This window comes from Astyanax mexicanus, chromosome 8 (assembly GCF_023375975.1).
Source record: "Astyanax mexicanus isolate ESR-SI-001 chromosome 8, AstMex3_surface, whole genome shotgun sequence".
NCBI lineage: Eukaryota > Metazoa > Chordata > Actinopteri > Characiformes > Acestrorhamphidae > Astyanax > Astyanax mexicanus.
In genome coordinates, this window is record NC_064415.1 from 52,032,838 (window position 1) to 52,056,660 (window position 23,823).

Consider the following 23,823-nt stretch of genomic DNA (forward strand, 5'->3'; position numbering starts at 1 on the left):
TTTTTATTCCGGTTTAAAGATGCCTTTTTATTTATTTGTTAATTTTTTGTTTACACTCATTTGTACATTTTCTTCATTTATATTTCTATCATCCTTAATCAGACTCTTTTTTAACCCTAATATAATGTTATTGTATGTAGAGTGAGACTGTGAATGAGAATCTGTCACATGGGCACTCTCCTCTCTTTACCCCGCCCTCCCCTCTCTCTCTCTCTCTCTCTCTCTCTCTCTCTCTGTTTCTTGCTCAGATGAGATGTTAGTGGGATGGGAGGCAGTGCAGGAGGATTGCCTGGGCATTAGCAGCTCCTGATCGCAGGGAGAGGAGTGTAGAGAGAGAGATAGAGAGAGAGAGAGAGGGGGAAGATGGCATCGAAGGAGGGCTCAGCACCTGGCTTTCTGCCCATCAGCAGGGAGATGACTGGTACTGATTCTTTTATTATCTTGTCTTTCTTTTATATCTGTTTTCGTGCTGTCTGTGTGAGTGTGTTGGTCTAACTTGATGCACTTTTGAGATTAAGCTGAAGTTGGCACCTTATTGCAATGGACTCGTTCCACCTTAAATAGTGCAGCAGTTACGTTCTTATATTCTTATTATTCATGAGCCAGAATCGAACTGCTGCACCATTTAAGGTGGAATGGATCAATTCCAATAAGGTGCCAACTTTAGCCAGGGAGTATTTTTTTTCTTGGAGTAGCTTTGGGATGTGTGTGTGTGTGTGTGTGTGTGCTTGCAACTTGATACCAATGCTAATTTGCATATTGATTAATTATTTGATTGATTTATTGATTGATTCATTGATTTAGCAATTGATTGATTGATCAGTGATCAGATAAGGGTTGCGTTATTTGACCAGCAAACAGTGTCTTGCCTGTATCAGTGACTCACTGTAACACTCTGAGTGTGTGTGTACAAGTGTGTGTGTGTGTGTGTACAAGTGTGTGTGTGTGTGTGTGTGCTTCGCTCTAAGAGAGAGAGAGAGAAAGAGAGAGAGAGAGAAAGAGAGAGGGGGGCTCATGCTCATTCCTTTGAAGTGTCTCTCTTATAAGAGTGCAAGGGAGGGAGAGTTTTCTCTCTCTCCATGTGTGTGTGTGTATGTGTGTGTGTGTATGTGTGTGTGTGTGTTGGCTGCTGTACAGAGGAGCAGGTTTCCCTTCAGAGAGATGCATTGATGTCTTCAGGGTGTTCCTGCACTCATACACATGCATATCACATTGAGGAACCTGGCTCATAATATAACACACACACACACTCACACACACTCCATACACACTCACACACACATATTGATGACGAACACATTCACACAAACAATCCCTCTCACCCACTCTCGCACAGGCCGCTGTCACGCTGGCAGCGCGACAGTTGGAAAGCTTTCAGTCTTAATCACCGTGACGCGCTTATTATCTTAGTGTGGTAATTAATCTCCTTTACCTGCACTGTATTTACAGTCTAGCTCTCTCTTTCTCTATTTTTCCCTCTTTCTCCCTTTCTTTCTCTGGTTCTCTCGCTTTCGCGTGGTTCGCTATTAGTTTTTTGCGCCTCTGATCTTCTCCGCTGGCTTGATCTGGCTTTCCTTTTGAGGTCAAGTTCAATTTGTTGATACTAAAGCATGCAGACTTATGTGGGCTAACATTGTCTTGTGTAATTGGTGCTTTTAGTCAACTCTCACTTGCTCATCTTTCTGCCTCTGATCTTCTCAGATGGCTTGATCTGGTCAAAATCAATTGTTGATACTAAAATATGTGCAATTATATGGACTAACATTGTGTAATTTGTAGTTTGGTTACTTTTGGTACTTTTGGAGAAGATGAAACTGAAACTTCATGTGAAGCACAACCCATGTGCAGAGGTGGAAAGTAACTAATTACATTTACTCACATTACTGTAATTGATAGATTTTATGATAGAGTAATTTGTAATTTTTTAAGTAGTTTTTAAACAAGGTAATTTTACTTTTACTCAAGTACATTTTGACACAAGAAATTTATTTCACTACTTTGGAAAACTCCCCATTACTGAGTAAAAAAATAAATGCTGGGAAAAAAAACAAATGGTTTAAAAAAAAAAAAAATTGAGTTTTGTTCTCCATGGCAGCGCAGCTGAACCTTTCCCAGCAGCATTTATTATGGTTAGCAGGAGAGACGATGTGTGAATCAGTTGTGTAGTCTGGGGTCTGTGTGCACGGCTCGGGTGAACCGGTGTTCTGTCGAGTTATTCTACCCATTAATATGTGCTTCCTTACGGCACTGCGCATGCGCCAATCAACATTCTTTTTGTATGATTTCATGTTTTTAATGATAATTCCTTATGTTTTTATTGGGAACATTAAACAATCTGCTTGAATGTTAAAAAAAACATGTAAATAGCAGTTAAAGCAAACAGTAGAGAAAAAAAAGGGATCACAATGTCACTTGTTCTTAAAAAATGTTTAATGGAGTAGTCTGAACAAATACTGCCTGAAAGGTCCAAATTATTTAATTTAATAATAATTAATGTATGATTCGAACATTTTTTGTACATCAAATAATTAAAAGTAACTGTGTAACTTTTACTCAAAGTACATTTTAAATTGAGTACTTTTTACTTTTACTCGAGTAGATTTTTAGATGGGTACTTTTACTTGAGTAGAATTTTAGCAAAGTAAAGGTACTTTTACTCAATTACAATTTTTCAGTACTTTTTCCACCTCTGCCCATGTGTGTATGCAAGTCAGTTTAGGAGTGTTTTTTATGCTTTTGATCTTCTCCACTGGCTTGTTCTGGCTTTCCTTTTGAGGTCAATATCAATTTGTTGATACTAAAGTAAGTAAACTTATGTGGACTAACATTGTCCTGAGTAATTTGTAGTTTGGTTACCTTTGGTAATTTTGGTTTCAAGGAAGAGGAAACTGAAACTTCATGTGAAGCACAACACTTTTGTGCATTCAGTTCAGTTTAAACTGTGTAAACTGTTCTGGCAAATGTCTGATATTGTCTTTTTAATGTAATCTGAACAGATTACCGTGCTGTCCAGATAAGCCTACGTTCACACAGCAGGTTAAAAAAGTGGCCCCAAATCTGGTTTATGACCCAAATCAGAACCAGGATGAAGCTAAAACTTCATGTGAAGCACAACTCTTTTGGGCATGCAAGTCAGTTTCGAAGTGTCAGTGTTGGACTTATGTCTTCTAACGTTGTCTTGTCTAATTGGTGCTTTTAGCCACATTCTTTCTTTTTAAAAAAATGTGTTCACGCACAGCAGGTTTAAAAAGTGGCCCAAATCCGTTTTTTATCTTTATTTCACGCTCTTATATCTGCCCCAAAACTGGTTTATGACCCAAATCAGAACCAAGATGAAGCTGAAACTTCATGTGAAGCACAACTCTTTTGTGCATGCAAGTCAGTTTCAGAGTGTCAATTGTTCAGGCAAATGTCTTTTTAATGTAATCTGAATCTATATGTTCACACTAAATACTAGTGTGAACAATTGAGCCTACATTCACACAGCAGGTTAAAAAAAATGTGGCCCCAAATCTGGTTTATGACCCAAATCAGAACCAATTTCTCTCTCTCTCTCTCTCTCTCTCTCTCTCTTATTCTCTCTCTCTCTGCAGCCTAAATCTTTTACTAGTGTGAACATATTTGTTTTTATGTCTCTGATCTTCTCTCTTTTAGTGTTTGAATACTTCTTAAGTTGGTCCTTAAATGTGGTTTGGTTATTCACACGTTTCTTAATGTGGCCTGAATAATGTGGTCACTAATCTAAAACAGATCACATCATCTGCTGAACTGACCCACACACACAGCTAAACCCATCACAATAATTATTGCGATAAATTACATTATTGCTATTTTAAAAACATTTTATGCCACTAACATAATAATATAATAGCATGATAATGCAACATTTTTTTAAAGAGTTGTTAAATTGTATTTATTAAAAAAACAACAGATATAAAGTAAATAAATTCAACGTAAATAAATGTAATTGTTGTTTTTAAACAAAGTCAACATACCTGCTCATTCACATCAGTGGGCTCTCCTTCCCTCTTTTATTTCCATTTATTTTACGATAGGTTAAAATATATGTTCACACAGCAGGTTTTAAAAAAAGGTTATATGGCAGGTAAAATGGCCCAAATCCAGTTTTATAGGCTGTTCACACTATCTTGATGATGTCAGTTTACTCGATATTACTCACCCGAACAATTCACACTCTTGAACTGATGTATAGAAACACATATATACTAAATATCAGTTTGGACTGATGTAAAGATCGCACAAATATTGATTGAGCTGTTCATCCTGAGCCATGTCAAGCCGTGTGTTTACATGCAGTCAATAATCTGGTAATGTGTTTACATGTACTTGGGTAATCAGATAATGGGAAACCCCTGGGTTAACAACCAGCTTATGAGCAGACCACACAGCTATACAATTTCTTTTTTCTAGTGTAACAAACTAAGCCATACCTAATAAACAGTAAAAGACCCATGTATATGTACCTTATATGGGAAATAAACAATTTCTTCGAATGGGTGCTTCATGCTGGGCTAAAGATAAAAAGCTGAATGAAGTACTAAAGTTAAATTAGATATGTGACTCAGGCCCCGTCCACACGAAGCCGGATATTTTTAAAAACGGAGGTTTTTGTCTCCGTTTTAAAAAATATCTTCGTCCACACGAGCAGCGTTTTCAGGAATATCCCCGTCCACACGGAAACGGCATATTACTCAAAAATGCTGAAATGAACAGCGATTCTCAAGACACTTGGACTTGGTTTTCTCGTCACTCCTCAGCAACAACTACTTATTTTTTTAATTGTCCCACCAATTTTTTACCGTTCGCATTAAGGTCTATACCTCCGGACAGGAGGATCGGAAAAAAAATGCACACAGCGCATTTTAGTAACGTTACCTCCGCTGCGTTCGGTAATGTGAGAGTAACGTTAAATTAAGATGCGAATATGTTAATAATCCACATATTGCAAAGAGAACAGAACCAATATATCCAGGGTGGTGTTGGATCAGTATAATTAAAACTCATACTGATAGAGTAGTGTGTAGAACAGTCAAACACACCACTATCGCTCGTCTCAGCTACACTGGTAAAACTTGTTACAGCGTTTTAAGCTTGGTTCTGTGTAGTTCATTAGTTGGATCAGCTGGGTGTAAATATGCTTTAAACGGCCTGATTTTGCTGTTGTTGCGCCGAAAAGAGTCCCCTGTCGATCAAAAAGGAAAAGCAGACATGCGCAGACTCGCTGTGTGACGTCAGCGTTTTCAAGAACCTCCGTTTTTTCCCCGTCCACATGGCTCCGCTGGAGCGGAGTTTTCAAAAATCTCCACCTTGGAAGGTGTTTTCGTAAACCTCCGTTTTCATGTGGACGGAGGGCCAAAACGGAGGTTTTAAAAAATACCCGGGTTCATGTGGACGGGGCCTCAGACTTTTTAGTCTATATTAGTGCTGGACGATATGGCCAAAATTTATATCACGATATATTCCTTAAATTTCGGTCGATACGATATAATTTCGATATTGATATAAATACTTTGAAGGCCTCAGAAAACTGCTAAGAAGCCCTGCAATCCCTGCAGAACTGCAAATTTAAATTATTATATAACTGTGTATTTGCACTTTTTGTATTGCTGGCATCAGATACCCTCATTATATGCACATCTATCTATCTATCTATCTATCTATCTATCTATCTATCTATCTATCTATCTATCTATCTATCTATCTATCTATCTATCTATCTATCTATCTATCTATCTATCTATCTATCTATCTATCTATCTAATGGAAATCTGTACCTACTACTGTCTGAAAATTTAATTTAAGACTTTGAAACCTCCTTTCACAAAAACTTTAATACTTTAGAAATAAAAGTAGTCAAAATAAATGAATGCTCAATATTATTTGCATATAGCAAAATAATAACATGACATCCCTGTCAAACATAAGCCTATATAACTATTACTAATAAAAATAACTTTAAATTACAACAGAGGCAGAGCTTCTTATTCTTTGTGAACAAATTTAACAGATTAAAACAAGTGTTTCAACTAGGATATAGAATACAAGAAGCCTTTATATACGTAAAAGCAACAATATTTTCCCGTCAAATAAACAAACCTACAGGCTCTATCAACTATGAATAACTTAGTTACAACATGAGCTATAAAAGTGCTTCAGTCAGTATAAGAAAAATATTGTATGTAGTGGAGTTGCTTGAAGTGGTGGAACAGATTAGATGTATTAACATTACCGCTGCTGGTCGGCTGCACTCTCCGGCACAATTTGCAGCAAAGCGGCAAGGGAGCGGACCCGCGGCCGGCCTCGAGGACCCTCGGCCGAGCGAGCGGACCCACGGCCAAGCGAGCGGGCCCGCGACTGGCCTCGAGGACCCGCGGCCGAGCGAGCGGACCCGTGGCCGGCCTCGAGGATCCGGGAACGACCGAATCGAGTCTACCTTAGCCTTGGATCCGCTCGTCCCGGCTCTGTTTGGCTCCAGCGCGAGACATATGTGCTGAGTAGCGAAGCGGACCCGAGCCTAGCCATTTTAACCTAGCCTTGCCTAGCCTAGCCTAGCCTATTTGGCTACGTGCCTGTGTGGTTACGTCATCACGCACTGACGTAGCCCAGCTACGGGGGATGAATGTGTTGAGCTCTGCGGCGAGCTGACGCCAGTAAAAAACGCCTGTCCGTGATTCTAATACATATCGATATACCACAAAACTGATATCACCGTTATTGAAACATTTCTTATCGCGATAAATACCGATATCAAATTATTGTCCAGGCCTAGTCTATATATACATCTATATACAGTGGTGTTAAAAGTGTTTGCCCTTTTTCTGATTTCTTATTCTCTACCACATCACTACCAAGGTGATAATGGTCAGCAGGAGGAGGCATGTGTCTTTTCCTCACATTCCTTGTGTTGGGGGCATTACTTGATAATGATAGTGGGAGTCCTGATGAGTGTAATGTGGTAATTGGTCTTCTAAACTGGGGAGAAAATTAGAAATGGAAAATCTCCATTTAAAACACTGTGTAGTCCAAAACTAGGCTTAATCCCTGTCTGAGAAACTGAGCTTTACTACTTTAAATCAGTGTGTGACATGTGTGTGTATCATCTTTTGCTTTTATTTTTTTTTTGTACATTTTCAATAGCTATATATAGTTATAGTAGTAAAATATTTTCTCTGTTTCTTTCACCTTCTCTTCCATTCTCTCTTTCTCTATACTTTATCTGATGCCAGACCCTCTGATCTTTTACTCCCTTCATGTTTTTTTTCCTTTTATTTTCCATCTCAGTTCAGTTCAGAATATCCTTTTTTGTATAGGAGTCAAGTGATACAAAAGCATGTATTTGAAGGCACGGAGTTCAGGGCTCAAACTTAAGCTTTTATAGTCATTTGTCATGATATTATTGTTTTTATTTAATATATTTTAGACTTTAGATAACACAGATGTATCCTTTCTATGTATTCCTCAATCAGTGATCTCTCAGTACAATACCCAGCATGCATCACACAAATATATACAGGATACAGCTACAGGGAATTGGAGATACAGAAAACTGAGGGCTAGCGTAGCCACTGACGCAGATGATAATACAATTAATATAAAAAAAATATAGACACTAGAAACCAGATAATCAGTATTATTTGCGTTATTTGTTGGCGGTTTTAATATTATGAGATATATTTATCTGTGCTAAATATGAAAAAAAAAAGTTGTCTGAAAGACATTGTGGGGATTAGTTTAGTTATTCAATTATTTTGGAGCTAACAGTTTGCTCTTGCTCATAAATATTCATAAATGCAAACATACAGCCTCTGATTGGCTAACAGGACTGCTAACGAGGCAGCGAGACAGACAACAGTTTTAAAATAAAGACATTTTTACACTAATAACAGTCTTTGCAGTGTCATATGTTACTATTTACAACATGTGCAATGCAGTAACCAGTGACCTAGTCTTAGAGTCTCTGTAAAACGCAAAATCCACCGGAGATCCTATTTAAACCCATGTAAACACATAGACAGAGGTGGGCAGTCCAGGTCCAGAAAGTAAAAATCCACCCCTTTTAACTAGTGTAAACAGAACTGTTTTAGATATACACCTACCTATCTGAGTTGTACTTCGCTGGTGGTGTTCCATAGACAAATTCTAACCAGAGCTCCTTTAACTCTATCTAGCAGATCATATTGTAAGACAATAACAGTATAACACTAATCTCACTCTCGGTCTTTGTGTGCTATAATGCAGTCTGGAAAAGTGCACTGGGCAGTGCAGTAATAACAGAGGCTGTTAAGTGGCTCCATTAGACAATTTCTTATGAAGCGGAACCTCCTTCTGACTGCTCATCTGCTCCCTAATCACCCCTCTCATACCATCTCCGTGTCTCTGGAGTCTAAGTTCAGCACTGCTTTATTGGCTTTAAAGTTAGGAGTTATGTATTTGCCCGAGCAAACAAGTTTAAAAAACACACACGTGGGGGTGTGCATGAGGATACAGGCGAGGGGGAGTCAAATCAACAAATCGAAGCCTCCAATTTACACCTAAACCCCCTAAAAAAAAAAAGATAAAACTGCTAATAACCCCCTGAAATATGTTTAAGACCACATAACAGTGTGAATGTATGAACTTACTGTTGTTACTCAGTCATTTGTGACTTTGTTGTGTTTGGTCCTTACTGCGATTGGTATGTCCTTACTGTGATTGGTATATCTTTACTGCAATTGGTATGTCCTTACTGTGATTGGTATGTCCTTAATGTGATTGGTATATCCCTACTGCAATTGGTATGCCATTACTGTTATTGGTATAGCCTTATTGCACTTCATATGTCCTTACTGTGACTGGTATGTCCTTACTGTGATTGGTATGTCCTTAATGTGATTGGTATGCCCTTACTGCAATTGGTATATCCTTACTGCACTTCATATGTCCTTACTGTGACTGGTATGTCCTTATTGCAATTGGTATATCTTTACTGCAATTGGTATGTCCTTACTGTAATTGGTATATCCTTACTGCACTTCATATGTCCTTACTGTGACTGGTATGTCCTTATTGTGACTGGTATATCCTTACTGCAGTTGGTATGTCTTTACTGTGATTGTTATGTCCTTACTGAGATTGGTATGCCCTTACTTCGATTGGCATGTCCTTACTGTGATTGGTATGCCCTTACTGCGATTGGTATGTCCTTAATGTGATTGGTATGTCCTTACTGTGATTGGTATATCATTCATTACTGCCGTTGATATGTCCTTACTGTGATTGGTATGTCCTTATTGTGATTGGTATGTCTTTACTGCAATTGGTATGTCCTTACTGTAATTGGTTTATCCTTACTGCACTTTATATGTCCTTACTGTGACTGGTATGTCCTTATTGTGACTGGTATATCCTTACTGCAGTTGGTATGTCTTTACTGTGATTGTTATGTCCTTACTGAGATTGCTATGTCCTTATTGCAATTGGTATATCATTACTGCAGTTGATATTAGGACTGGGCGATATATCGAGATAAAAAAAATATTGATATATTTTCATATGCGATATAAGTCGAGACAATATCATGTATATCGATACAGACTACGCCGCGTTACAGTGAGCCCTGCCAGTTCTCCCGCTGTCTCTCATCCTCACCTAGCCCCGCCTCCCTCACTAAACACACTCCGCCTTCCCCACCACAGTCAGCAGCAGTCGGCAGAGCGGGGAGAGAGAGCAGGCGACAGAGAAACCTAACGTTACAGCTCATTTCCAGATGGTTTGGATTCAGCAAGTCAGATGAGCAGCAGAATAAGGTATTTTGTAGAGCGGGGGTCAGTAATAGGCGGACCTGGTCCACTACTGAGAACTAGTTCAGGGTTCGACAGGGTTTATTTTAAACTTGACAGAGGTTTTTGTAATGCAGGAAACTCAAAGACCGATCGCCTGCGTTCTAAATAAAGTGTGGCGAGAGATAAGAAGCTCATTCAGACACCGTTCTCTTTATAAAAACACACACAGTGACGGCAGAACCCGACTTTTCACCCAAACAGCAGCACGTCTCATGTTCTGAAGCATCACCACTGAACTAAACACTGATCTTTAGAGCAGACACACCCACTCTAACCTGAACTGACCAATCAGCTCCTTCACATGGGTATGAGAATAGACCTGACACTGTCTCAGCCCAGATTTACAGAAAACTCAAACTGTACTTTTTATTTACTTTTTCTTACATATTATAATATTATATGTTATATATTATAATTGTATATATATATATATATATATATATATATATATATATATATATATATATATATATATATATATATATATATATATATAGATAGATAGATAGATAGATATGTGTGTATGTATGTATATATATATATATATATATATATATATATATATATATATATATATATATATATATGTATATATTTAGTATAATTAGAATGACTTTCAGTTGTTGATCAAATAAAAATGTATCTTTTTGATATTACCTTATGGGATGAAAAAATATTGAGATATATATCGTATATTGCAATTCAGAAAAAAAATATATAGAGATATAGTTTCTGATCCATATCGCCCAGCCCTAGTTGATATGTCCTTACTGTGATTGGTATGTCCTTACTGCGATTGGTATGTCTTCACTGTAATTGGTATATAATTACTGCACTTCATATGTCCTTACTGCAATTGGTATGTCCTTACTGTGACTGGTATGTCCTTATTGTGATTGGTATGTTTTTGCCCAAGGTTTGTTCTTATTGCAATTGGTATATCCTTACTGCAATTGGTATGCCCTTGCTGTGACTGGTAAGGCCTTACTGTGACTAGGGTGTTCTTACTGCAATTGGTATGTCCTAATTGTGACTGGTATGACTTTACTGCGATTGGTATATGCTTACTGTGACAGGTATGTCCTTACTGTGTGTGATTGGTATATGTTTATTGCAATTCGCATGTTCTTACTGTAATTGTTATATCCTTACTGTGACTGGTATTTTTTTACTGAGACCGGTATGTCTCACTGCAATTGGCATGTCCTTACTACAACTGGTATGTCTTTTTTTGCTACTGTTATATCCGTACTGCAATTGGCATGTCCTTACTATGACTGGTATTTCCTTATTGTGACTAGTATGTCCTTACTGTGATTAATGTGTCTTTATTGCGTCTGGTATGTCCTCACCGTGACTGGTAAGGCCTTACTGTGACTGTTGTATTCTTATTGCAAGTAGTATGTTCTCACTGCGATTGGTATGTCCTTACTGCGACTGGTATGTCCTTATTGCAACTGGTATTTCCTTACTACTACTTGGTACTGTATGTCCTTAATGAGCTACAACTGTTTCTTCAAAGGAAACAAACCTACTTTTAGATGGACCTCAGAGCCAAAGAGCACATGGTGAAAAATGTGGGGACCTGCTGCAGGTGTCCCTGGAGTAACAGGAAAGTAAAGAAAATGCTGCATGTCCTTAATGTGCAGCTTAAGACAAATGTGTTCTGGATTGTACTGTTAAAGCAGTGTCACATTAATGTTCAGTTCAGGTTTACTACAGGATATTGGCTATTTGTCTACTAACAGTCTACGCTATTTGCTTTATGTATTTATTTGTCCTTATTATGTCCTTGCTGTTCTGCTAACAAAATGACTTCAGCCAAATTGCCTATGGACAAATATGGAAAACATAATTAATACCATATGGAACTTATGTATGACTTATATTAAAAGTAGTGTTCCTATGTATGTTACATATAATGCGATATATATCTTTACACATGAAAGTGAGACAGGCCATGTTGTGTTCTTTTTGGTCAGCAGTGTTTTTTTTGTCTTGGAAATCTCCCATAAAGACCATTTTTACCCATCGTCTCTTTCTTATTAATAAATCATAAACACTGACCTTAACTGAGACAAGTGAGACCTGCAGTTCTTTATATATTGTTCTGGGTTTTTTGTGACCTCCTGGATGAGTTGTTCATGCCCTTTTGGAGTAATTTTAGTTGGTTGCCACTCCAGGGAAGGTTCACCAGTGTAACATGTTTTCTCCATTTGTGAATAATAGCTCTCACTGTGGTCTGCTGGAGTGTTATATGAGAATGGCACTTTATCTGAGGAGCCTCTGCTGCTGTTCCTCACTGTATGAGTGTTTTTATCGGAGTAAAATAGAAAAACAGGAAATGACCAAAGCTTTCACTGTTATTCACACAGAGAAAAAGAGAGGAATTGAAAAAATTGCTCTTGTCCCAAAGACAAGCCTAGAATCCATCCTGGGTACAGAATAATTTATTCAAGTGATAAAACTCTCTAAAACTCTGGAAATTGAAAAAAAAAACTGCAAGAGCAATAGCTATAGCCCTTTTAAATATATTATTACTGTAACTTGAAGTACAATATTAATGCACAGTGAATTAAATGTATTTGTTAACTGGAGAACCAATGCAATTGTGATAAACTGATAAACAGCTACTTAAATACTTTTATATCTCTAATGGCTTTAATAATCACAAATTGTAAACTGATATTAAACTTGTGTCTTACTTGTGAAATAGAACAATTGAGAAATATATCTTTGAAAAATTATAATTTGAAAATTTAAGGTCCATTTATAGTGTTTTATGGAACTATTTAAATATTTTTATTTTATTAAAAAAAAAAAAACTATTTAAAAAAGTTTTATAAAGGGAGCCATGTTAAAGCTGTTGGCGTATCTCATTTTTAGGTCTATTGTTCACATTCTTCAGCTGTTTTTCTGCTAACTAAATCAGATTCTTTTCATATATTGTGTAATTTTGTGGAACAAAGTAAACCCAACAGTAATTAAATCCTTAATTTAAAGCCTTAATGTTTTATTTTCTGTGTACTCCTAACAGTAGAGTGAATCACAAACCTACAGCTCTGGCAAAAAAAATAAGAGAGCACTTAAAAATTATGAGTTTCTTTGATTTTACCAAATTAAAAACCTCTGGAATATAATCAAGAGGAAGATGGAAGATCAGAAGCCTTCAAACCTGATCGAGCTGAACTGCTTGAATTTTTGCACCAGGAGTAAAGGAATAAAGTTATCCAAAAGCAGTGTGTAAGACTGGTGGAGGAGGAGAACATGATGCCAAGATGCATGAAAACTGTGATTTAAAACCAGCGTTATTCCACCAAATATAGGGTTCTGAGCTCTTGAAACTTGAATATGAATATGAACTTGTTTTCTTTGCATTATTTGAGGTCTGAAAGCTCTGCATTTAGTTTTTGTTATTTCAGCCATTTCTCATTTTCTGCAAAGAAATGTTAATAATAAATTATAATATTTTTGCTTGAAATTGAGGAAAAATGTTGTCTGTAGTTTATAGAATAAAATAATGTTCATTTAACTCCTAAATATTCCTATAAATAGCAAAAAAAAAAATCCTAAAAATCCTAAAAATACTATGATGCACATTTGTTGGTCATATCGCCCAGCCCTAACTTTGAGCTTAGCATCTCTTGCTGTACTAAAAAAATAAGCTGTTGCTTTGCCTTATTTGGTGCCCCTGAGATAATGACGAGGTGGCATAAACTCCTCTGCCCTCGTAATCGCTTCAGTCTTTTCTCCTAAGCTCTGATGCTCTCTCACTCTCAGGAGAACATATGCTCAGGCCTCCTCAGCCTTCGAGTGTCTGGAGGAGCGCTGGGGGTTTAAGCGATGGGATTTTACAGAGATTACCGTTGATTACAAGTGCATTAACTCTCTGTTTGTCTCACCCTGCTTATCTGCTTCTCTCTCTCTCTCTCTCTCTCTCTCTCTCTCTTTTTTTTTCTCTCTATCTCCTTCTGTGCCTCTTCCTCACCCCCTCCCTTTCCCTCCCAGTACAGATCTTTCCCTGAGAGCGGGCGCTACCCTCATTTCAGAACTGTGATTAAAGCTGTGCCATGAAAGTGAAGCACGAGTTTTATTCTCGTTCTTTTTTTTTTCCCCCATCCTCATCATTTCAAGGACACCACAGCACACACATGCAGCTCATGCAGCTCTGTGAATCACGCCGCTTAGCTAGCCGCAGCTAACGCACCTTTTCATACCAGTAGGACAGTAGAGACTCACACCGACGCACACTGTAACAATGAAACGCGTGGGAGTGTGTTAAACACGCAGGCTCGGGTTATTTATAGCAAAATGTAGTACAGAGTTCGGCAAAGAAGACACTCAGAGATGCTGCCTTCGGACCATTAACTTCTCCTGTCTCTCTCTCTCTTCGACAGAAAGCATCAGACGGGTTATCGACAAGCCATCCGTCAAGCTGGCCCGAGCCGTCAAAGCAGAGAACAAGAACGGCAAATCAGAGGACAGGATTTTGGTAGGTCAAAGCCAGCGACTACATTTCTGTTTCGATCTCAGCGCCATATTCCTGCCACTGTTCACTGTACACTGTGAGATCAATACACAGCCTTCTCTGGGATGATTCACAAGGGCTCTCAACATCAAGGGGGTCCCTGGAGACTTAAACTTGAGCATGAATGTGAAAAAACTTGAGCGCTACATAAAAATACAGATTTTAAGCTATAGAAAAGTGGACCAGCAATACCAGTAATGGGATCCTTGTATCAGGGCTCCAGACTAACTTGTTTTACAACCATCACAAAGCTTTATGTCAACCATGCCAAACTGAAAATCATTTACTACAACTAGTCAATTCTTCTTGAGAACATTCGATTCCCCAATAATTATACACAATGAGGGCTTCAACAGTTGAGACACTCATGAGTCTAAACTTTTTTTTGGGAAGGAAAAAAATTTAATGATTTTACATAAAAAAACACGGTTGGTTATCAGCTTATGTATAAATAAAGCTAGCTAGCTGGACGTCTTGGTGGGTTCTGGATGTAGGCTAAAAATATCAAATATCAAATTTAGCTATTGACTAGTTAGTTTGTTGGCTTGGTAGGGTTCTAGTCACTAGTTAAGGTTAGCTAGCTCGTTGCTAAGTTTAGCTAGCTCATCGCTAAGGATAGTTCTCTCCTCGGTAACATTAGTATGTTAGCTTGCTCGCTGCTAATGTTGGTTATCTCGCTAGTTATTCTTTCTAGATGTCTGGAAAAATTAACCATGGTCCCCAAGGTCACAATGATTCACATAACCCGAAAATAAAACTTCAGGGAGCCGATGAAAAGGAGCAGGTTTAACTTAGCGCCGGACTATACAAAATGAAAATTGCATTGATTGGATACTGAATGAAAGCGGGAGTAGCTTATTTTTTGCTGTTAGCCAGAAAAAAGACAGATTCGTTCTGTTCGAATGAATTGTTGATGTTTAGTAACAAAAGAAAAAAGGTTCTTTTTCTAATGAACTTCACCTCAGACGGAGGACTCGGACTCGGCTGGTCCCGTCCACAGTCTCAGAGTCCACCTCACCTTGAGACTGAGACAAGACAAGATCGAGTCCCTGACTAATCCGAATCCCCTCGTTTTTGGTCTGGAGACAAGTTTTTGACTTTGGCTTGGTGTAGTTGATTTTGGTTGGTTATTATGTCTGTAGTGTAGGCTGGTCGCTTAGACCAGATTTAGATTGTAGCTGGTTTCAGGTGAACTCAGGTGGACTGATGGTCAAGGTGGTTGAAAAGCTTGTCATCCTAGCTGGTCAACCAGCTTGTTTCTGATGGTCAGTGTGGTTGGTTCGTGTGGTCAGTTTGGTCATGCTGATAGTCTTGGGTGTAGAGTGTTGAAACTGGTTTGGGATGAATTGCAGTGCAGAGTGAAAGGGAAAGCAGTTACTAGGTGCTCAGAATATCTGGAAGCTTCTTGGAAAAATGGTGGAGAACCATTCAAAATTCTACCTCATGTAGCTGACTGAGAGAATGCCAAGAGCCAATGGGCAAAACTGGCTTCAAAGCAAAAGGTGCTACTTTGAAGAGTATTTCTAAAACAAGTATTGTGCACGTTATGCACAAACAAGTACACATTTTCTGCAAGTGCTTCATATCCCATGGTGCACCACTGGCACACTCAATAAGAAGAACCTTGGGTTATACAGTACTAAACAATTTATAATAGTGCTATAAAAGGGTATTTATTGTTATTCCCTGTGTTGTGATGTAACGTGATGTTACCACCAAGAAGGACGAACCACATCCAACAGGATTAACTGTGGACGCTGTAAGAGGAAGCTGTCTGAAGGGGATGTTCGGGTGCTAACCCGGATTATATCCAAAAAAACTAAAACCACGGCTGATCAAATCACGACAGAATAAGCCTAATAAAGAGCTTCCTTAAAAGTGCACTTTTTACTTTTTACTACATAATTCCATATTTGTTCCCTCATAATTTTGATGTCTTTAATCTTCAAGGTAGAAAAAAATGAAACTTAAAACAAAGAAACATTGAATGAGAAAAAATGCCCGAACTTTCGACTGGTGCTGTATTTTAACTAAAGCCATTATGCATATCTACAGGGTGTAGATCATCCCAGTAGGCCTAAGCAGTTACTGGTGGCCACATCAAAGTGGGACTGAACATGTGGAACAACAATTGCCTACGTTCATTTTCTGTCGTCCCTCTGGATGTAGTAGCAGCAGATGTGTGTGTTTAAAAACATACTATGGATAAACTGGTAATGCTGGTAATACCAGACCGTATCATACACCCTGCCCAAGGCACGTTGTGATGCTCATTGCTGTCTTACACCCCGCAAACAGTCTATTTTTACGCCACGCGCCTTCATCATTTAAATAGTTTGTGAATATAAATAGCTCTGAAAAAAATGAGACCACCTAAAATGTATGAGCTTTTTTTAATTTTTTACCAAATTGAAAACTCTGGAATATAATCAAGTGAAAGATGGATGATCACAAGCCATCAAACAACCAAGCAGTAATAAAGTAAAGCAGCATAAAGTTATCCAAAAACAGTGTGTAAGACTGGTGGAGGAGAACATGATGCCAAGATGCATGACAACTGTGATTAAAAAACAGGGTTATTAAAACAAATATTGATTTCTGAACAATATTTTATACTATCAGCAGCGTGTCAAGGACAGATTCGCTCACTTACATTTGTGAATGTGAACCGTCAAGATAGCCAAATCCGATTTGAGCAAAAAATCCGATTTGAGCTATGTGGCTTGTAATGTGAACGTAGCCTCAGGGAGTTTAGAGCATCAATATTGCAATAAAAATATTCATTCATTCATTTCATGCCGCGATCAATTATGTATTGCAAACAAAAACAACGTCGATATTTTGACGTGGCATAACATAGACTGTGTATATCTGGAGAGAGCATCGCCTCTCAAAAGTGAAGCCACCACAGGTCGGGCGCCCCCTGCTGTTCGGTTGCAGAAAGCTGTGTAACCCCACCCATCCCCATAGGTTTCAATGGCAAAACAGAACAACTTTCAATCACGTTTTTTTTTTCCAATATCCTGTAATTCTACATCATACATTATTTAAATGCAACAGCTAGTGTAACCTCTGCTTATATTGTTAAAATTTTATATCCCCATAGAATTCGTTTTTTAAAGCGTTATTCAGCTCTATTCAAAAAGGGCTGGTTATGGGTGGGACCATAGACTGTGTATAAGTCTGTTGAGGCAGGCCTCAGGGGCGGGGTTATTTAAATGAGTAGGCTGTCTCTCCACAGTCTTTCTCCCTCCTCTGGTCTCTAGTGCGCTCTACAGACTCGGGTGTCAGGATCGCCAACATGGAGGAAGATTTTGGCTTCATTTTCATTAAATGAATGGGAACACTGGGTCTCTGTGGCATAAAACCAACCGCCGCCCTCACATCAAAGAAAACTGTATAAAATATACACAAGTTTCTTTAAAATGAAGGATAGCATTCCTCCATATGTGTAATAATGTGTTCATTCAGAGTAAATCACTAGAGTAAAAAAAACTAGAGTATGAAATTTAAACAGCGATGCCGCGGATACAAAAGGCACGTTCTTTTGCTATTGATTCTACTGTGAACACTGAATATTTCTGCTGTAAAACAAGACTAACTGCTCAAAAAACTACACAGTGTGAGACTCAGCTCATCTTCTCCTTTGTTTCAGAAACAAAAACCAAGAACATCTTCAGGCTGCTTGTTTACTTGTTTCCTAAAGTGCACTCGGTCAGCGGGATCAATGATAAAAGCAATTTCGCTGGATGCGATGTAAAGTGCTAGTCGTGCACGTGCGCATGCACACACAGATACACACACACACACACACACACACACACATACACAAACACACACAGCGTGGTAGAGATTGTTTGGACCCCCCCGTTGAGTCGTGAGTATTGCAGTGGCCATTGTTGTGTCTCTGTGGAGATAGTGACCTGGCAGATTCTGCAGAGTGGAGTGTGTGTTCTTGTGTGTGTGTGTGTGTGTTTGTGCACTTGCTTTAACCCTTCGAACCCTGTGTACGGATTTTCCGTCCAAAATCGCACCTTGTGTTCTCAGATTAATTACTCAGGAATCCCTTTACACATAAATATAATAATCCATAATCCATATATGGTTAATAAGGGCGGTACTTACTCTTTCTAAAAATAGTGATCACATCCCAGTGTGGTAAAGCTAAATCTACAAGAAACCCATTGAGAAAAACAACTAAAAAAGTGAGAACATCTCCTTAACTAACCAATATTATTTACCTTTAGTGCTTCAAACATATTTATATGATGTTTCAATCAAACCAAATAATATCAGTAAATAAAGACTCAAAAGTGTCCACAGAAAAAGTGTGAAACTACCTGCTTTACTCAAACTAAAGCTAGGTATGGTGTGCGCACTACTTTATATAGTTTTTATTTTACTTGCACATTTTTACTAAGTAGTTATTTTGCACTATTTTTTTTTTTTTAGACTAAGAAGTTTCCATTTTTGTATATATAGTAGTTTTCTGATCAGTGTCCTGATTAAAATACTAAAAAGGTATAGGCTGCTCTGAGTGTCAGGTGGTTTTTAGTAATCTACATGTATCCTAGAGGTGTGATTATTGATTATTGATTATCAAGATAAATAACTCCGCCTGATGCTGTTTCTCCATGTATTTTATCTAAGTAATAATTAATAAGCCATGTAATGAACTTTATATCATCACTATTCTTATGCTTTCAACTCATAAACACTCTAGTCTAACCATTTTTGAAAATATATCTTAGGTGTGAATATATTTAAAGTCTATACATTCAAAAATAAGTAAAAAAAAACAACAAAAAAAAACAGGCGCTTGGTAAAATTTTGAGCAAAACATGATCAGTCCCAGGAAAATATAACAATTCTGCTTCCTTTTACATTTTAAATGATTATATTTTTGAGCAGCCGTATGGCTTCTGGAGTAAAAGAGATCATGGCTCATGTGTCTGTCTGATATAATTACTGTGTTATAAGACCTGAAAAAGAGGAACTGACAAAAATGGAGAAAACACAAACCAAAACAGCCTAGAGTTCAAAGGGTTAAGGCTACAGATACAGCATGTTGGCACATAAGGCAGATGATGGTGCCATAGCAGCTTAGTTAATAATCGCATCAGTTCCTGATTGCAGACAGACAGACATACAGATAAACAGACAGACATACAAACACACACAGAGAAATAAAAGAGAAGTAAGCGAGTTGACAAGGCGAGTGTGGATGGTGCGAAAGGTCATGCAATATGCGCATTTCCTGCTGAATATCAACTGTTGCTGTTAATAGAAGAACGAATACTGAAAGTAGTCACACATCAGCTATGTAGTATACTTCTCACTTAACCCTTGTGTGGTGTTCGGGTCTGTGGGACCCGTTTTCATTTTTCATCAAATGATACTAAAAAAAATATTTTTTTCTAACTCAAACTCATTGGCATTGGCTCATTTTTTGTGAAAAACATATATCAAAACACATTTTCGATAAACACACACTGAACACCCCCCCTCCCCCACACACACACACACATTTATATTACATACAGTATGTTTGGCCAAGGGCTAATAAGCATTGCTTCATTTGTAAATTTGAAACTAAACAAATGTTCTACTCATATCTTCAGTTTAATTCATTTTCTTTTACATTTTATTAAAAAACTAATAAAAAAAAGAGTAGCACTTTTTGAAAGAAATGTAACATAAGAAAGGTAAAGGGCAAATATTAACCATGTAAGCTGTGTTTATATTGCTTGCAATTTAGGTGAAGCAAGCATGTGTAAAGCATTTTAATGTAAAATTGCTTAATTTTGCTGAGTTAAATACGAGTAACAAAGTAAACGAGTAACAAAAATATGAACACCACACAAGAGTTAAAGGGAAATTACACCACATTTTATGAAAAAAGTTTGGGCACCCCTGATAATTCTCATGATTTTCCTTTATATAAATCATTGGGTGTTCAGATCAGCAATTTCAGTTAAATATATCATAAACCAGATGAACACAGGGATATTTGAGAATTAAAATAGAGTTTATAGGATTTACAGAAAGTGTGCAATCATTCTTTAAACAAAACTAGGCAGGTGCATACATTTATGGGCAAAATTAAATACATCAATATTTAGTAGATCTTCCTTTTGCAGAATCAACAGCCTCTAAACTCTTCCTACAGCTTCTAATATGAGTCTGGTTGAAGGGTTTCTAGTTGAAGGTATTTTGGACCATTCTTCTTTTTACAAAACATTCAAAACATCTCCAGTTCATTCAGGTTTGATTCAGGTTTCTGAGCATTAACAGCCCACTTTAAATCACACCACAGATCATTTTCAATAATATTCAGGTCTGGATTGAGGACTGAGATGATCATTCCAGAACATTATACTTCTGTGTTCCTCTGCATGAATGCTTTAATAGATTATGAGCAGTGTTTAGTGTTTTGCTAAAGGGTCATTGTCTTGTTGGAGTATCCAGCCCCGGCGCTTTAACTTCGACTTCAACTTTCTCACTGATTCTTAAACATTGTTCTCAAGAATCTGCTGATATTGACTAAAATCAATGCAATTCTCAACTTTAACAAGATTCCCAGTACCTGCACTGATCACACAGCCTCACAGCGTGATGATAGAACTGACACTAAATTTTAGTGTGGGGAGCAGTAAAATGTTTCTCTTGCTGTTTGGAATTCTGTGTTCTTTTTTCCCGCCATGCATAAATAACCGCCCTCCAACTAACTCTAATAATTTTATTAAGTTTTATCAGTCCACACACAGCACCTTATTCCAAAATGAAGCTGGTTTGTTCAAATGTGCTTTAGCTTTAGCATACCTCAAGCGACTCTGTTTGTGGCGTGTGCTCCGAAAAGTCTTCTCTCTTCTGCATTAATTACTCTCCCATACAGCCTCTGCTTCTGCAAAGTGCACTGAATAGTGAATATTGAATAGTGCTGAGCGATGCACAGTGACTCTATTATCTGCAGCAAGATGATGATGTTGTAGGTCTTTGGAGCTGGTCTGGGGTCTGTGGGTTGACTGTGACTGTTCTCACCATCCTTCTCCTCTGATTATCTGAGATTTTTCCTGATCTGCTGCTTCAGGTCTTAACTAGAACTGTGCCTGTGGTTCTTCCATTTCCTCACTCTGTTCCTCACAGTGGAAACTGACAGCTGAATTTTCTGAGATATCAAAGCTTTTTGAATCCTTCCTCTAAATAAACCATGATATTGAACATGATCTTTGTTCTCAGGTCATTTGAGAGTTTGTTTTGTTGTCACTCTTTAGAGAAGATGCAAAGAGGAGAAAAACCTGCAGTTGTCCACATTAACCCTTTTCATAATTGGATTCTCCTGTGTATGTAGGTCAAGGGTCAATAAGGTGTTCCAATAATTATTGCTAAAGGTATTCAAATCAATAAAATGACAAACTTAATTTCACTTCTCAAATATCACTGTGTTCTTCTGCTATATGATATATTTAACTGAAATTACTGATCCAAACAACCAATGGTTTATAAAGGAAAATCATAAAAATGATCAGGGGTGCCCAAACGTTTTTATACCAGTTTATATCATGATATGTATGCCTAGATTATTTTCATTTATTTTGAACAGACAGTAATGCAAATTTCAGTTTGCTCACCTACTGTTGATAAGCTTCCCCTGAGGATGTTGCTGCAGCCGGTAGTTAATTAAGCTCTAAAATCTAAACAGTAGCATTTTGATATTTCAGCATATATACCCAACAGCTGTCCAACAATGCTGACACACTGTCCCCGTCTGATTCGCTGAGTATGATTTTGTGAGCGTGCACACAGAACATTTAAGGCCCTGTTTTAACGATGATTAGGTGAGCCTTTTAACAGTGAAGCTTGATTTAGGGTCAGTGTCATTGTGTCTTTGCTATCATAATGACGGGAAAAGTATGCCTCGCATGGCACTCTATATAAGCACTAAACAATCTTCCCTCATTTTGATACTTTGTGATTGCTTATTTTAAGAAATCATACTAAGAAATAGTTGCTTGCCCTGTTGGCAGATTTGTCTTTTGCTTAATATAAGCCTACATATATATATATATATATATATATATATATATATATATATATATATATATATATATATATATATATATGAATTTACATATATATTTTTCTAGTTTTTGTCAGCTAAATTTTGGCAATGTGGAATGGATCGAGACAACCCTAGTTTTAGTCACAATACAGCTCTAAAAAATAAAAAAATAAGAGACCACTTCAGTTTCTGAATCAGTTTTTTTTCTGATTTTACTATTTATAGGTATATATTTGAGTAAAACAAACTTTGTTGTTTTATTCTATAAACTACGGACAACATTCCTCCTAAATTCCTAATAAAATACTGTCATTTAGAGCATTTATTTGAAGAAAATATTGCAAAGAAAACAAGTACATATTCATAACGTGTTAAGAGTTTAGAGATCAATATTTGGTGGAATAACTCAGCACACAACCTCTGTTTGGAGCTGTGCTTAGCTTGGGGGTAACTAAGCATTAGCATTAGTAGACAGACTAACACAGCTTTTATGAACAGTAAAAACTAGGCAACATTTCTCCTAAATTCCAAATAAAAATACTGTAATTTAGAGCATTTATTTGCAGAAAATGAGAAATGGCTGAAATAACAAAAAAGAAGCAGAGCTTTCAGAGCTCAAATAAACCAAAGAAAACAAATTCATATTCATAAAGAGTTCAGAATTCAATATTTGGTGGAATAACCCTGGTTTTTAATCACAGTTTTTACCGTTTTCATGCATCTTGGCATGTTGTTCTCCTCCACTAGTCCTACACACTGCTTTTGGATAACTTTATGCCTTTACTCCTGGTGCAAAAATTCATTCATTCAATCAGTTCAGTTTGGTTTGGTGGCTTATGATCATTCATCTTCTTATAAACCTCTTGATTATATTCCAGATATTCCATTTTCAATCTGATAAAATTTTTAAGTGGTCTCTTATTTTTTATTATTATTCTAGAGCTGTAGTTCTGTTGAGGACACCAAATGCTTGGTTGGGTTGACATTTGATCGAACTCCTGATTAACACCTCTTTAAGACAGGTGTTGTCACAAAGCAGCTTTACAGAATCTGATCTCAGGCCCATCAGGTTTTAGTGAACAAGCCAGAGACAGTGACAGTGATAACAGACAGTTTGTCAGGGTGATGGGCGTGGATGGCACATGCTGGTGGCTCCATTGTGGTTGAGTTGGTCAACCACCATTGGTCAGCCAAGCATGGAAGCTCAGTCAAGGTCAATCGTACAGCAGGATCAATCCAGACAGGAGACATTCAGCTCTATAAAGGGAGCTCTATAAAAGATATTTAGGTCTGTTTGGGGTCACTGGACACAATCTATAAGGTTAATAGAGTGTCCGGTGTAGACGCCTACACATTTAGGAAAAGCTAACAGGGAATACACACATAGATCT

General features: G+C 37.5%; 1 protein-coding gene across 1 annotated transcript in view; it reads left to right on the forward strand.

The window, feature by feature from the left end:
• Positions 1 to 233: 233 nt before the first annotated feature.
• Positions 234 to 23,823, forward strand: part of carmil3 (capping protein regulator and myosin 1 linker 3) — a 178,956-nt gene continuing 155,366 nt past the window's right edge. Inside the window, exons 1-2 of the mRNA XM_022677949.2 lie at positions 234 to 421; positions 14,240 to 14,334. Of these exons, the coding sequence (XP_022533670.2) occupies positions 364 to 421; positions 14,240 to 14,334 (153 nt within the window). The 5' untranslated portion in view covers positions 234 to 363. The remainder of the gene's footprint in view (positions 422 to 14,239; positions 14,335 to 23,823) is intronic.